The sequence below is a fragment of the Syzygium oleosum genome, unplaced genomic scaffold (assembly GCF_021117445.2).
Source record: "Syzygium oleosum isolate NSW1041296 unplaced genomic scaffold, Sole_v2.1 Sole_v2.55, whole genome shotgun sequence".
In the NCBI taxonomy this organism is placed as follows: Eukaryota; Viridiplantae; Streptophyta; class Magnoliopsida; order Myrtales; family Myrtaceae; genus Syzygium; species Syzygium oleosum.
Genome location: NW_026607539.1, coordinates 1,243,960 through 1,257,274, shown reverse-complemented (window position 1 = coordinate 1,257,274; position 13,315 = coordinate 1,243,960). Strand labels below are relative to the sequence as shown.

The window sequence follows — 13,315 nt, the reverse complement described above, 5'->3', positions numbered from 1 at the left end:
CAACTGTGTCACATAAGACTGCGGGCATCCATATCAGGGATTTCCAGCTAAATTGGCCGGATGGACTGAATTGACATAAATACAAAGGTTTAGGACTAAATTGATCCAGTTGAAAGGTTTAAGACTAAATTGATACCATTGTAATATGTTTAGAACTTTTTTGGTACTTTTTCTCATGGCATAACTATTTTATATTGGGTTAATACCACGAAAAGACCCCAAATTGGTATACTTGTGATAAATTTACTTTTCGATAGTTTTCGTTAAATTTTTCCATCAAATTGCTGAGTTGAATAACAAGTGGCAGTTAATAGGTATACTAATTTGGGGTTTTACCCTTCATTTGTTACAGGTGTACCGGTTTGTGATTTTTCGTGGTATTAATCCAACTTAACAGAAAACTAACGGAAGGTAAACTTGTCACCAATGTACTAGTTTTGAGTTTTTTGTGGTCAAAAAATTAGTTTTGGGTAAATTTGTCACAAGTATAATAGTTTAGGGTTTTTCGTGATCAAAAAACTAATTTGGAGTAAATTTGTTACAGGTATATCAGTTTGGGATTTTTTGTGATATTAATCCATTTTTATTTGGCTTCCTAGAGTTACACGGGAAACAAGTTAGGAATAATAAAAGATACCCCTGTACCCTTTGATGAGATATAACCAAAGCCTAATTTCTTCTATTATCATATTACAAATAATTTTTTTAAATAATTTATTAAATAAATATGGTATTTTCATACCCATTTTATAAATGGGTATAGAAACCTAGTTTCTTCTATTACTCATTGTACCATCGACTTTGCCCAATCAAAATTGCAGGTATCGTAATTGTTGAAATATATCCTCCATCAATTGATTCAAGTATCTCAAATTCACGTGTGAGCTCAGTATTAATTTTGTTCCCATTTAATTCATATATCTTTCTATATCAACATGTCATCACCTTCATTTCTAATCTCTTTCTCCGAACCAAAACTGTCATCGACACCGTGTTGCAACACCACAACACCCACCTTTCCTCCACATCTCATATGGCTAGAAGACTGCCCAAAAACCGCGTTGGTCATGAGATCTCTTCCTTAAGATATGCGTCAAACACCAACACACAATTAAAAGCGGGCCACCAATTAAACCCTTAAATGAATGTGTGATTTAATATTTATCCTAAGGTAAACTATTCAAAGAGAGTATTAAAGGTGAGGACTAGTTTAGAATGCACCATTATTGATGTATCATTCAACTAGACTTATCAAAACGGATCATAAACTCATTTCTTAACTTATATATCAATAAATGGGTCAGCTATATTCATTAAATAGGTCATAAATGGGTATTAACATAATATGGGTGTTAAATGATTTTTAAATGTGTCGTAAATAGGTCATAAATGGGTTTACAACTTATTTAAGCTTAACACATCTCTCTCGCCCTTACTCAATCTTGCACTCATTCACTTCGCACTCTTTTCTCAGTTTGTATATGAGTTTTCCTAGATCGAGTTAAATATGAAAGTGTTTTAGTAATATGGGTCGAGTTAAGTATAAGTTGGGTATAGGTTGGGTCAGGTATGAGTCATTAGATTTTTATTACATGAAAATAAGTTAAAACGGATTAAATGGGTATATTTGGGTTGGACAATTTTCGATCCGATTCAAATCTAACCCGATCCACCCGTTTGACAGGGCTATATTCAACCATCTCCGTCTCTCCTGCTCCCTAAAACCTCATGTAACTTTCACTACTTTCCATTTTTTGTGAAGCATCTCCTCAAAATATACCATCAATAACTCCAAATTTTTTTATCAAAACATACCCACGGGAAAGCTTTCTCCCCAAACTCGACTCCCCACTAGTTTCCAATTAGATCCAACCGTCACAAGAACAAACTGAAAATGCCAACATATAATGCACGTACCCCAAGCGTTTTACAAGCAACATAAGATTATCATGGCAACAATTATTGCAAAGAAAAAAACTTCACCTCGACACAAAAGCATCCGTCACGCATCCGCATCATGCACCGAACTTCACGCCATTCCTGTGTCCAAAAGAAATAAAACCTCCAACGTTCGCAAATCCTACTTTTAAAGATTCCCGTTTGTCTCTTCCTGTGTCTCCACAAGAACCGTGTATATTACTGAGAGCAATTGAAAAACCCTCGAAGGACATGCGTGACGTATCTGAATTAACTCACTCGAGGTATTATCCGCTTTTGCCCGTCCTATACCGAGCCTCACAGTTTTCCCTTAAGGTACAGGTGGATACTTTTTCAATAGGTCACCTATCCTGATGGTATTCTTATTTGAGCACGCTTAACTTTGGAGGCGTTTCGTCAGTTAATTCCAGGAATGTCACGTCATGGGTTCCCAAAAAACAATTATAATCTTCGTTTCCTAGAATCGAGAAAATGTCCTTGTTATTAGGTAGGGTCATTTTACAAGTTGTAACTTCATCATGTTCATCCAAAAAAGGATTCCTTCGAGATAGCGGAACAGGCAATCCAAACAGCAGAAGGGACGTAAAGGGCTTGCTGCATCCAATTCCCAACTATTTCTTTGAAGCCCTTAGAAGAACACAACCAAAATATACTAAGACCAATTAACGATATCATTAATTGAAGTGATGTTTGATTCAGCCGAATCTAGTGGAACCTTGAATATGGCCCGCTTGCTCGAATATCCATGCGTGCTCTATCGCATTGCTTAGCATACAAGTTCAGTAGCATTGCTCGTTTCTTATTGCTCTCTACATTCAAATCACATGCGTACTATTGACTTAATGAGAACACTAATTTGGACAACATTGTCATTGTCACCAACCCATCATCATCTCCAGACCAGTTCTGGGCCAGTGTTTTGTTGTGTTATATATAGGGGTTGAGAGAAGAGTCACGGGACACGCAAAAACTGAGATTGATCAGGTTGCTGGACGCTTTCGCATTCACAGGAGTCCTTTTGTCTTTGGACATGACTGATTGGTGCTGACACGCTTTCTAAGGCTGCTTTTATTGCGGGACTGGGAACGATGATAAGCTCCTCTGGATGCACCATGCCATTGTTTCTTTGGCTCACATTTGTGCTCTTCTACTCAGGATCAGGTACTGGTTTCTCTCACAGTTTATTCCACTTGTATTATTATTAGTATTAATTATTGCAAAATCATTTTCCTTCAAGAACATTGTAAAAGAGTTTAGGATTTTTTTTTCTTTTTTAGTTTTTGTTAGTACACTTTGAATAAAGTTGACTGTTAGATTGGTTTTAGCTGTTTCAAATGCTTTTCTCTAGGCCTGTTGGTGATAACATGAATGATTAAGCTAAATGCTTTCTATGTTAAACCATTTCAGGGCAGATCACACAGGTTGGCTTCAGTGATGTTCAATATGATGCATCAGCAGCAACCCAGGCAAGATCAAAGTCCTGGACACTACTTGCAACTTTTGAGTTATGTTTGCGTATGAATGCCAAACAGATTTTCATGGACATCACTAAGTCCAATGAATTAATCTGGACCCGAGATTGCCGCCCTAAAAGAGAGATATGATCGAATGAATTATTCTGTACATATATTGATCCCAAATTGTGATTTTGGTACTAATGAGAGTTAACTGAAACTCCCATCTCTATGTATTCGATAAGCAGTGTTTGGCAGAGCCTGGGAGTACTATGTATCGAGGTGGGATCATAATTAACCCGGAGTTTAGCCATGGCACCGCTGGATGGGCCATGTTTGGGAAAGGAGCGATTGAAGTACGCTTATCACGTACCAAGAACAGTTTCATGGTGGCGCATAACAGGAAACGTCCCATGGATAGTTTCTCTCAGAAAGTTCGACTCGAGAAGGGCAAGTTCTATGCATTCTCAGGTGATTATTCGATCCCCTATTTCTACAGACATCACTACAAACTCCAGGTATGCGGACACGCCTTCACGTGCATGTCGGAGTTTGTTCATGTGAAGCCAACAATCATGTGATATGTGGGTTCGCATAAACAGGACACTTGAATAGCTTTTTTTCATCTGCAAAGAATTCCAGTTTCCAACACCAAGGAATGCGGAACGTTATCTGTGGATGAAGTTTAAGATAATTTATTACTCATGTTGATGAGGGATTTTCGCAGCTTGGATACAAGTCAATGAAGGAAGCGAGACAGTATCAGTGATATTTGGAACTGGAGATGGCGAGTTCGTCCCTGGAGGCAGCATCGTGGCAGAGCAAGGGTGCTGGTCTTTGCTAAAAGGAGGCATCGCTGCGAATTCTTCGAGCACCGTCGATGTTCTTTTCGAGGTAAAGTGATGGCCATTGAACCTTTTTTAGATAAATCTATTTATGAAAGAACACAATTCAACTAGTTAATGCCTTCTTAGGTGATTATTAAATATCAGCACATCCGAAAAACGAACTGTGTGCAAGACAAGATCAGAGACTTGATGAATGATTGTTATTTTTATATCCCATGTGTCCAGTTAACTTCTCGAGCGATCAATACTTTTCGAAATATACCCTTCGACGGGGGTAATCGTGTAGTGCCTTGCTATATTCGTCCTGATTGGGTCAAGATTTAACCTTTGCGAGAATAATTTCACCGAAAAGTTGGAAGCTGCATTAGGTGGAGTGCTGATGTTATTCTGATTCCTGATTGTGACAGAGCAAGAATACCTCGAAGGAAATATGGGTCGACAATGTTGCCTTGCAGCCATTCTCGAAGAAGCAATGGAGGTTTCACCAAGACGAAAGAATAGAGAAGGTAACACAAAAAGTTGCACCAAGTTAGTTTGAAAAACATGAAGAACCGTTGCCAAATTCAATCTTGCAGGTACGGAAAAGCAGAGTGAGGTTCCAGATAACTTATGCGAATAAAAGAAGGATCGGAGTCAGAGGAGCCAAAGTTTTTGTCAAACAAACCAAGCCGGGCTTCCCATTCGGGTGCGGTATGAACTTCCACATCCTCGAGAGCACCGATTATCAAAACTGGTTCGCTTCAAGGTTCAGGTTCACCACTTTCACCAACGCAATGAAGTGGTACAGCACAGAGGAGAAACAAGGCCAAGAGAACTACACGATAGCCGACGCGATGGTGAAGTTCGCACAAGACAACGACATTTCGATCCGAGGCCACAATGTTTTCTGGGACGATCCCAAGTACCAGCCCGATTGGGTCAAGACCCTTTCGCCCGAGGATTTGCGAATAGCAGCGGAGAGGAGGATCAATTCGGTCGTCTCAAGATACGCAGGAGAACTGATTGCTTGGGATGTGGTCAATGAGAACCTGCACTTCAGGTTCTTCGAGGACAACCTTGGAGAAAACGCTTCCTCGATATATTACTCGACCGCATACAAACTGGATCCAACCCCGAGAATGTTCTTGAACGAGTACAACACCATCGAGTACTGTGGGGACGAGAAGGTGAGCCCGGGGAACTACATAAAGAGGCTGGAGGAGATATTTTGCTACCCCGGGAACGAAGATATCCCACCAGGAATAGGAGTGCAAGGCCATTTTGGCCCTGGCCAGCCAAATTTGGCGTACATGAGATCAAGCCTGGAGATTCTGGCCACAACTGGTGTGCCCATTTGGCTCACAGAAGTGTCTGTAGAACCAGGAGTTAACCAGGTACATCAATTATGCATGGCCAGGCAACCCGCTGGGCCCGGTTAGCCGGGTTCGCCCGAGAAGAAAAATTGGGTAGGCTCGGGCAAGCAATTCTCTTCTTGTAACCGGCCCGCCCAACTTCGCCCGCAACCCAATCAATGTTAAATGGCATATCTGATTTCTTACTAATGGGCATCTAGAATTGTGATTAGTGACGAACAGAAGAAAGTTTTTCTGGTGTTGCAGGCTCAGTACCTGGAGGAGATCCTAAGGGAGGCTTATTCCCATCCTGCTGTGGAAGGGATCATAATGTTTGCGGGCCCCGCATATGCCGGCTTCAATACCACGGCTCTCGCGGACATAAACTTCAACAACACGCCGGCTGGGGACGTCGTGGACAACCTGATCGAGGAATGGAAATGCCGCGATATCGAAGCCTGCACAGACGGGGGAGGGTTCTTCAGCACTTCACTACTCCATGGAGACTATGAGATCACTCTAATTGACCCAGCTACAAATTGCTCTTCCACTTCAAGATTTGAAGTGACCAGAGATAGCTCAGGGAGAACTTTCCATTTTCAGATTGGATAATAGCCAGCTGAAGGCTCCTATAGATATCTGAGGATAGTGTTTGATGGTTGACTGATAACAATTAATTAAGATTAATTAAGGAGGGATAAAAACAAAAGGGCCCAATAATACATTGAGTGTAATTATGACCTAGAAGATCATGCTTATTGCTGACATTTAAGTGATTTTTGCACCTTCTTGAGATGGGGAAAATTTCCTTTAAAAGCATGTAAATAATGGCGGGTCGTCTCTGGCGATGCGGTGGTCGTGTGGCGGTGGTGACGGTGATGATCGTGTTGCCGATGTTGTCTCTTCTCTCCGTCCATCAGTAGGCGAAAATGATGGTTGTTCAGTTTTACAATGTAATATATGTATGTTCGCATAAGCTAAAATATGAGATCAAACTAGAAAAAATGTAACTAGTTAAAAAAATTTAAGCTTAAGATTATCTTAGGAGATCATTGCAGGAGATGTTATATGGATTTTAGTCTCAGGGACGGCCCATACTTAAAAGAGATTCGATTCCCATTGTAGGAGATGTTATGACTTTCATGATCTGCTAGACATATATATATATAGCCATAAGAATACAATAAGAGATATGAAAACATAATATCAATAGAGAAAGCTTGGAAAACATACAAAGGATTAAAGTTTAAAGACCAATTAAAAAGAACAAGAAACTAGCTTAATTTCCGTTTTTTTTTTTTTACCACAAAGTTAGACGACTTGAGTCTACACAAATGAGTCGTAACATTCCCTCTGAATTGTTGCGGTTTAGTACATTTCAATCATTAGGATGAATATTCCTACACTAATCCTCTCAAATCCATTGCTTTTTCCCCTCCTCTTTTCAATGGGTCACTCTTTGTCGTACCACATGTTTAAGTGCACGCCAACCATTGCCAATGTCTATAACTCAAACAAGGAACACACTAATCTACATTGTGACTTGAAGAATCATTTTGGGGGACAACAGAAGTTCAGAAAAAGACACACCCTAAGTTCGTCCACACAAATTAAGTTCCATTTGTTTCGCGAAAAATTAATAATTTAAAAACTATTTTCGTCATTTTTATCGTTGTTATCGCCTAAGAAAATGAATCAATGAAAAATATTCTCATTATTAACAAAAACTCGTGCCTAAACTCTTTTGGATAATGAGACTTTTTTTTTTGTTACCTCTGTTCCTAAGAGATATAAATGATAAAAATTAGGAAAATCTATATTCAAATCGTAGGTTTTCTACAAAACAAATGGGGCCTAAATTGTAAATGAAAATATCTGTAATTGAGCATAACCATCAAGCATTTACAATTGCCAAAATTGCTTGATATCATGCTAAATAAGATTGGAAATCATTCTTCGAACATGTTTCGTGTGGAATTTGTTTTTACGGGCAATATTGCATATGAACACCTTCCCCTTAATGAGATAAATATAAATCAAAAAAGATAAAATTCTCCTCTTCACCCAGATACTTTCACGCCTTTTCTAATCAACTCACTGAACTTTTAATTCGTCTAATCAAGTCTGTCTACTTTCACAAACCTTCTAATCAGTCCATTTTGACATCAAATCCAACTAAATTCAATTGACATGGACCATCGGGCAATGTCAAAGTGCGAATTGGATAAAAAAAAATTTCCAATGTAAACGTCTACGTTGGTGCCCATATTGGATAGGTTTTATCCACAGCATGCTCCGAAGTTGTCTACATTGATTGAACTTTTCCACCCACGGCCGCATATTTCACCCGCATCATACTTTTGCGTCGTCCGACAGCCATGTCACCCGAATTTTGTCGGATTTCATATAGGAGAGACTGGATCAGAATATTTGTAAAAGTAGAATGATTCGATTAGACAAATTAAATGAACATGAACTTAATTAGAAAAAGCGCAAAAGTAGATGGATGGAAAATGAAACCTTTTCGTCCAAAAATAAAATCAAATATCACTTTATAGATCATGCATAGATCATGCTTGTGCAACAACGTAACTTCGCTAGTTTCCATTGCATTTGATGCATCTTTCCAAAGCTTACCTACATTGCTCAAAGATGCTTTTCAAAATTGACCCCACAAGTTTAACTTTTTCCCAAACTCGACCCCCCACTATTCTCCGATACACCCAAACGTCACGAGATTATAGCAAAAAGGCCCCCCATAATGTGCATAAGGAAGCATCAGCGTCATAAAGGTTATGGTAACAAATATAGCAAAAGCCCACTTTCTATTTGTGTCCCAAAAAGAAAATTTTCCAACTTATAAAATGGTACTTTCAAGGATTCCAATTTGTCCCTTCTTCTGAAACTGCAAAAAAGAATAATAGAAAAGGGTTCCCGCATAATTATTAATTGTCGAGATGATATTTATAGATCATATAATAAATTTTTGAATAATACATATCTAAATTTTATTTTTGAAGGAATATTTATGTTACATTATGGGTATTGGCAGAGTGTCGCAGTCAGAAAATTGCACTCAACATGTTCATCCAAGAGAGAATTCCTTCAAGATAGCAGGACCGGCAATCCGACAGTAAAAGGGACGAAAGAGCTTGCTTCCGATTTCCGCCAGTCTCTTTCTCCTTTGTCTAAATTTCGTTGAGAGCAATGCTAACTACTAAGACTTATTAGTTGAGCGATAATAAGTCGGACTCTTGTTGGGTGGTGGATATCGACAAGGTATTTCAATGGCGACTCGTAGTCTATCGCATCGCTCTGATTGTACTTGTTTAGTGAACCGATGTTAATGCATGTGCACTACCCCTTTTCTTAATGCTTTTTGAATTCACATTACATCATGTAATTTGATTCGATTAAAACTTTTGCTAAAATATCGCACAGCACCTGTCTATGTAGTTTCGATAATCCTCGTATTCTTGTATTCTCCATTGTGCAAGCTTTTGATTGGATATTCTGACGTGTATTAGAACCGGATTTCGTCCCGGGTGTTAGGCTCCTTATTCATCAATTCTGCGTGTCGTTCTCAGTCCTGTTGGCACGCGAAAGAGGGTGTTAAAGTATTCCGCTTCACTCATTTGTATGGTTTCAAGGGGGCCTGATATTTATACGGTCTACTTCCACCTAATTTCTATGCCGTTTTGGGCTACTGTTCAGTTTGTGTGCGTATATGGGGTTGAGAAAAGAGTCACGGGACAGGTAAAAACCGAGGATGATCAGCGTCATGAGGTCACTATATCAGGAAATGAGAATATACTGTTTCTTGGTTGACAGGCTGTGGCATGCTTCTTCGCATTTACATGAGACCTTTGCTCTTCTGACATGATCGAATGATTCTTACAGCGCTTTCTGTGACTGCTCTTATTGCAGGAGAGATGAAAAGTTCATCAGGATTCAACATGTTCTTGTTTCTTTCTCTCACATTTGCGTTGTTTTCCTTAGGATCGGGTACTAATTTCTCTCGTTTGTTCCCTTTTCTTGAATTAGTTTTTGCTTAATCTTTTGCCTCTGACAGCATCTTTGCTAGAGTTTAGCATCCCTTGTTCCAAGTGTTTTTCCAAATTTTCTTGATTGTGTTCAATGAAGTTGACTGTGAGATTGGTTTGCCAGTTGTAATGTAACGTGGACAATTAAGCTAATGCTTTCTCTTTGAAGCCATTTCAGGGCAAATCATGCAGGCCGTCTTCAATGATTATTACGATTCATCGGCGACAACACAGGCAAGATCAAACTCCTACACACTATTTGCGACTTCTGAGCACGTTGACATGTAAATATCAGTTCATATTTCATGAGCACTGCTGCTAAGTCGAATTCAAGAACTTGTCCCCGAAATTGGGGGATCAGAACTCGAGATTGCCGCCCGAAAAATGAACAAGTTGAATGAATTACTCTAGTGATTTGTTGAAGCGGTACAAATTCTTTGTTGCCTCGAAAGGAGATAGTTAAAGAGTTTCCAGGAACAACACTAAGCAGATTATGTAATCGGCGTCTTACGTACTCGATTATAGCAGTGTTTGGCAGAGCCAGGGAGTCCTATGTATGGAGGTGGCGTCATACTTAACCCGGAGTTTATCCACGGATCTTCCGGATGGACTGTGTTTGGCCATGGAGCGATCGAAGTGCGTACATCATATACCAACAACAGGTTCATGGTGGCGCACAATAGAAAACGCCCATCAGACAGTTTCTCTCAGAAAGTCCAACTCGAGAAGGGAATGTTCTATGCATTTTCCGGTAATTACTCGCTCCGCTGTTTCTAGAGAGAATAGTTACGTCGGAGTTGTTCATGTGAAGCCGTCAACCATGTGATATGTCGGTTCACGTTTTACACGTATACAGGGTATACTTCTTCAGTTTTGTTTATTTGCAAAGAATTTCCAATTGCAATATCAAGAAACGTGAAAACGTGATTGTCGACGAAGCTAGGATAATTCGTTACTGTTTTTAGCCATGTCCTTTTGACCGAATACTCATTACAAGAGGGGAATTTTTTTCGCAGCTTGGGTACAAGTCAGCCAAGGAAGCGAGGCAGTAGCGGTGGTATTTGGAACTAGAGATGGTGAATTTGTCCGTGGAGGCAGCGTCGTGGCCGAGCAGGGGTGCTGGTCTTTGCTAAAAGGAGGCATCGCGGCGAATTCTTCGAGCCCAGTTGATGTTCTTTTCGAGGTGAAGGGCATTCAACTTTCGGTTACAATCTAACTTCTGCAAGACACAGAACTCAAACCGAGTTAATGCTGGTCTAGTGTTTTCTCTTGTTCATCCAGATTATTCAAAAATCGCAAGATACATGAGTGCTAATAATTCTAGGCATATGTTGATTCTGATTGTGTTGTGGCAGAGCAAGAATACCTCAACAGAGATATGGGTCGACAACATTGCGTTGCAGCCGTTCTCGAAGAAGCAATGGAGGAATTACCAAGATGAAAGCATAGAGAAGGTAACACGAAAAGTTGTACCAAGTTAGTTTGAAAAATGTAAAGGACCTTCTTGAACTTCGATCTAGCAGGTACGGAAGAGCATGGTGAGGTTCCAGATAACTTATGCGAACAAACGAGGACTCGGAGTCGGAGGAGCCAATGTTCTCATCAAACAGATCAAACCGGGCTTTCCGTTTGGGTGCGGCATGAACTTCCACATCCTCGAGAGTGCTGATTACCAGAACTGGTTCGCGTCGCGATTCAGATACACCACTTTCACCAACGCAATGAAGTGGTACAGCACAGAGGAGAAACAAGGCCAAGAGAACTACACAATAGCTGACTCGATGGTGAGATTCGCGCAAGGTAACGACATTTCCATCCGAGGCCACAATGTCTTCTGGGACAACCAGAAGTACCAGCCCGATTGGGTCAAGACCCTTTCGCCCGATGATCTGCGAAAAGCAGCAGAGAAGAGGATCAATTCGGTCGTCTCGAGATACGCGGGAGAGCTGATTGCTTGGGATGTGGTCAATGAGAACCTGCACTTCAGCTTCTTCGAGGACAACCTCGGGGAAAACGCTTCCTCGATGTATTACTCGATGGCATATGAGCTCGACCCGACCCCGAGAATGTTCCTGAACGAGTACAACACCATCGAGTACAGTGGGGACGAGAAGGCGAGCCCGGGGAACTACAAGAAGAGGCTCGAGGAGATATTTTCGTACCCCGGGAACGAGGATATACTGGCAGGAATAGGAGTGCAAGGCCATTTTGGCTCTGGCCAGCCAAACTTGGCTTACATGAGATCAAGCCTGGACATTCTGGCCACAACTGGTGTGCCCATATGGCTCACAGAAGTGTCCGTGGAACCAGGAGCTAACCAGGTACTGGAATATCTTAGAAAAGAGGCGATCATGCCCTGGGCGGCTCGCCGGGGTCCGGTGGGCCCGAAAGGCAAAACGGGCAGGTTCGGGCGAGCAATCTTTTTTTTTGCGGCCGGCCCGCTCACCTTGGCCTGTTCAAACCCTATCAATTTCATATTTGCCCATTTTGAAATTTTTTTCAATGGGAGAAGAGAAGAAACATGACTTAAAAAAGTTTTTGGCCGTCGGTCAATTGAAGACTTGAGGCCACGATAGGGTCCTGACCTTGCCGTCGATGGAACTTATAGACATTGGAAATGACACGCAGCAACCAATGCCTGAATTGAGTGGAGCTTTTCTAAAACCTTAAACTAACCAAAATAAAACCTTTGTATTCTCAATTGACCGTTTTTCAAAATTAGACATCTGGGCAAGGACGTTTAGACGCTAGGCTGCACCCGCCCATGATCCTAGAATCAACTGTCCTTAAACCAAACTCGAGTTGATAGATGGGAGTGCAATATCAAAGGATTGGTAACCTGCAATGCATAAAAGAGGTTTTCCGGCATTGCAGGCACAGTACTTGGAGGAGGTGCTCAGGGAGGCTTATTCTCATCCCGCCGTCGAAGGGATCATAATGTTCGCCGGCCCCGCGTACGCCGGCTTCAATACCCCGGCGCTGACGGACATGAACTTCGACAACACGCCGGCTGGGGACGTCGTGGACGAGCTGATCGAGGAATGGAAATCCGAAGACTTGAGAGATCGCGCGGACGATGGAGGGTTCTTCAGCACTTCGCTGCTTCATGGAGAGTATGAGATCACCATCACTGATCCAATCACAAACTGCTCTTCCACTTCAAGATTTGAAGTGACCAAAGATAGCTTCAAGATAATTACGATTTTCACATATAATAAGATTGTCAGCTACAAGCTCCCATGAAGCTAAGGATAGCGCTTGATTGTTGATTTTGATACTTGCTAATTTTAAGATTAATTAAAGAGGGTAAATATAAAGGCCCCTTAAATGCCATGTATTATTTATTTGTACGAAAAATGCATTACATGTAATTATGACCTGGAAGATCATGTTGATACCAAGTAAAGAATGTTTGGTCACTTTCGGGAGCTCTTACAGCGTAATATCATATCACGATACTGATCGATAAAAAAGCTAATTAACCGATAAATCTCATCTTTTGGATGACAATAACGTATGATACATTTTTGTCCTTAGGTAGTGTAGACGCGCATCGTCGTTCGCAAAGATTCGGAATACTCAATATCACATAAAAATCTCGATTCCAAAAAACCAAAGAAAATGTCGAAAGTTTCTTTTTTGACTTCAACCTTTAAATATATATATATTTATATTTAGTCTAACGACCTAAAAAATTTTAA

General features: G+C 40.7%; 2 protein-coding genes across 8 annotated transcripts; both read left to right on the top strand.

Annotated features, from left to right (window-relative positions):
- Positions 1-2,901: 2,901 nt before the first annotated feature.
- On the top strand, positions 2,902-6,419 carry LOC115690897 (endo-1,4-beta-xylanase 5-like). 2 transcript variants are annotated; one of them, XM_056307540.1, is made up of 6 exons: positions 2,902-3,099; positions 3,641-3,863; positions 4,120-4,286; positions 4,648-4,746; positions 4,816-5,685; positions 5,839-5,949. In XM_056307540.1, exons 2-5 carry the CDS (start codon positions 3,665-3,667, stop codon positions 5,656-5,658), a joined length of 1,308 nt encoding a protein of 435 aa, XP_056163515.1. In that variant the 5' UTR covers positions 2,902-3,099; positions 3,641-3,664; the 3' UTR covers positions 5,659-5,685; positions 5,839-5,949. The 2 variants fall into 2 exon arrangements, with proteins under 2 accessions (XP_056163515.1, XP_056163514.1); XM_056307539.1 differs by having other exon boundaries at positions 2,904-3,099; positions 4,816-5,613; positions 5,839-6,419.
- Positions 6,420-8,831: 2,412 nt separating this feature from the next.
- On the top strand, positions 8,832-12,962 carry LOC115690896 (endo-1,4-beta-xylanase 5-like). Of its 6 annotated transcripts, none has more exons than XM_056307545.1 (8): positions 8,832-8,850; positions 9,499-9,576; positions 9,793-9,848; positions 10,143-10,365; positions 10,631-10,797; positions 10,970-11,068; positions 11,138-11,935; positions 12,489-12,959. In XM_056307545.1, exons 2-8 carry the CDS (start codon positions 9,504-9,506, stop codon positions 12,855-12,857), a joined length of 1,785 nt encoding a protein of 594 aa, XP_056163520.1. In that variant the 5' UTR covers positions 8,832-8,850; positions 9,499-9,503; the 3' UTR covers positions 12,858-12,959. The 6 variants fall into 6 exon arrangements, with proteins under 6 accessions (XP_056163520.1, XP_030473244.1, XP_056163516.1 ...); XM_030617384.2 differs by lacking the exon at positions 8,832-8,850 and adding an exon at positions 8,992-9,394 and having other exon boundaries at positions 9,784-9,848; positions 12,489-12,962; XM_056307541.1 differs by lacking the exon at positions 8,832-8,850 and adding an exon at positions 8,994-9,394 and having other exon boundaries at positions 12,489-12,961.
- Positions 12,963-13,315: the final 353 nt, after the last annotated feature.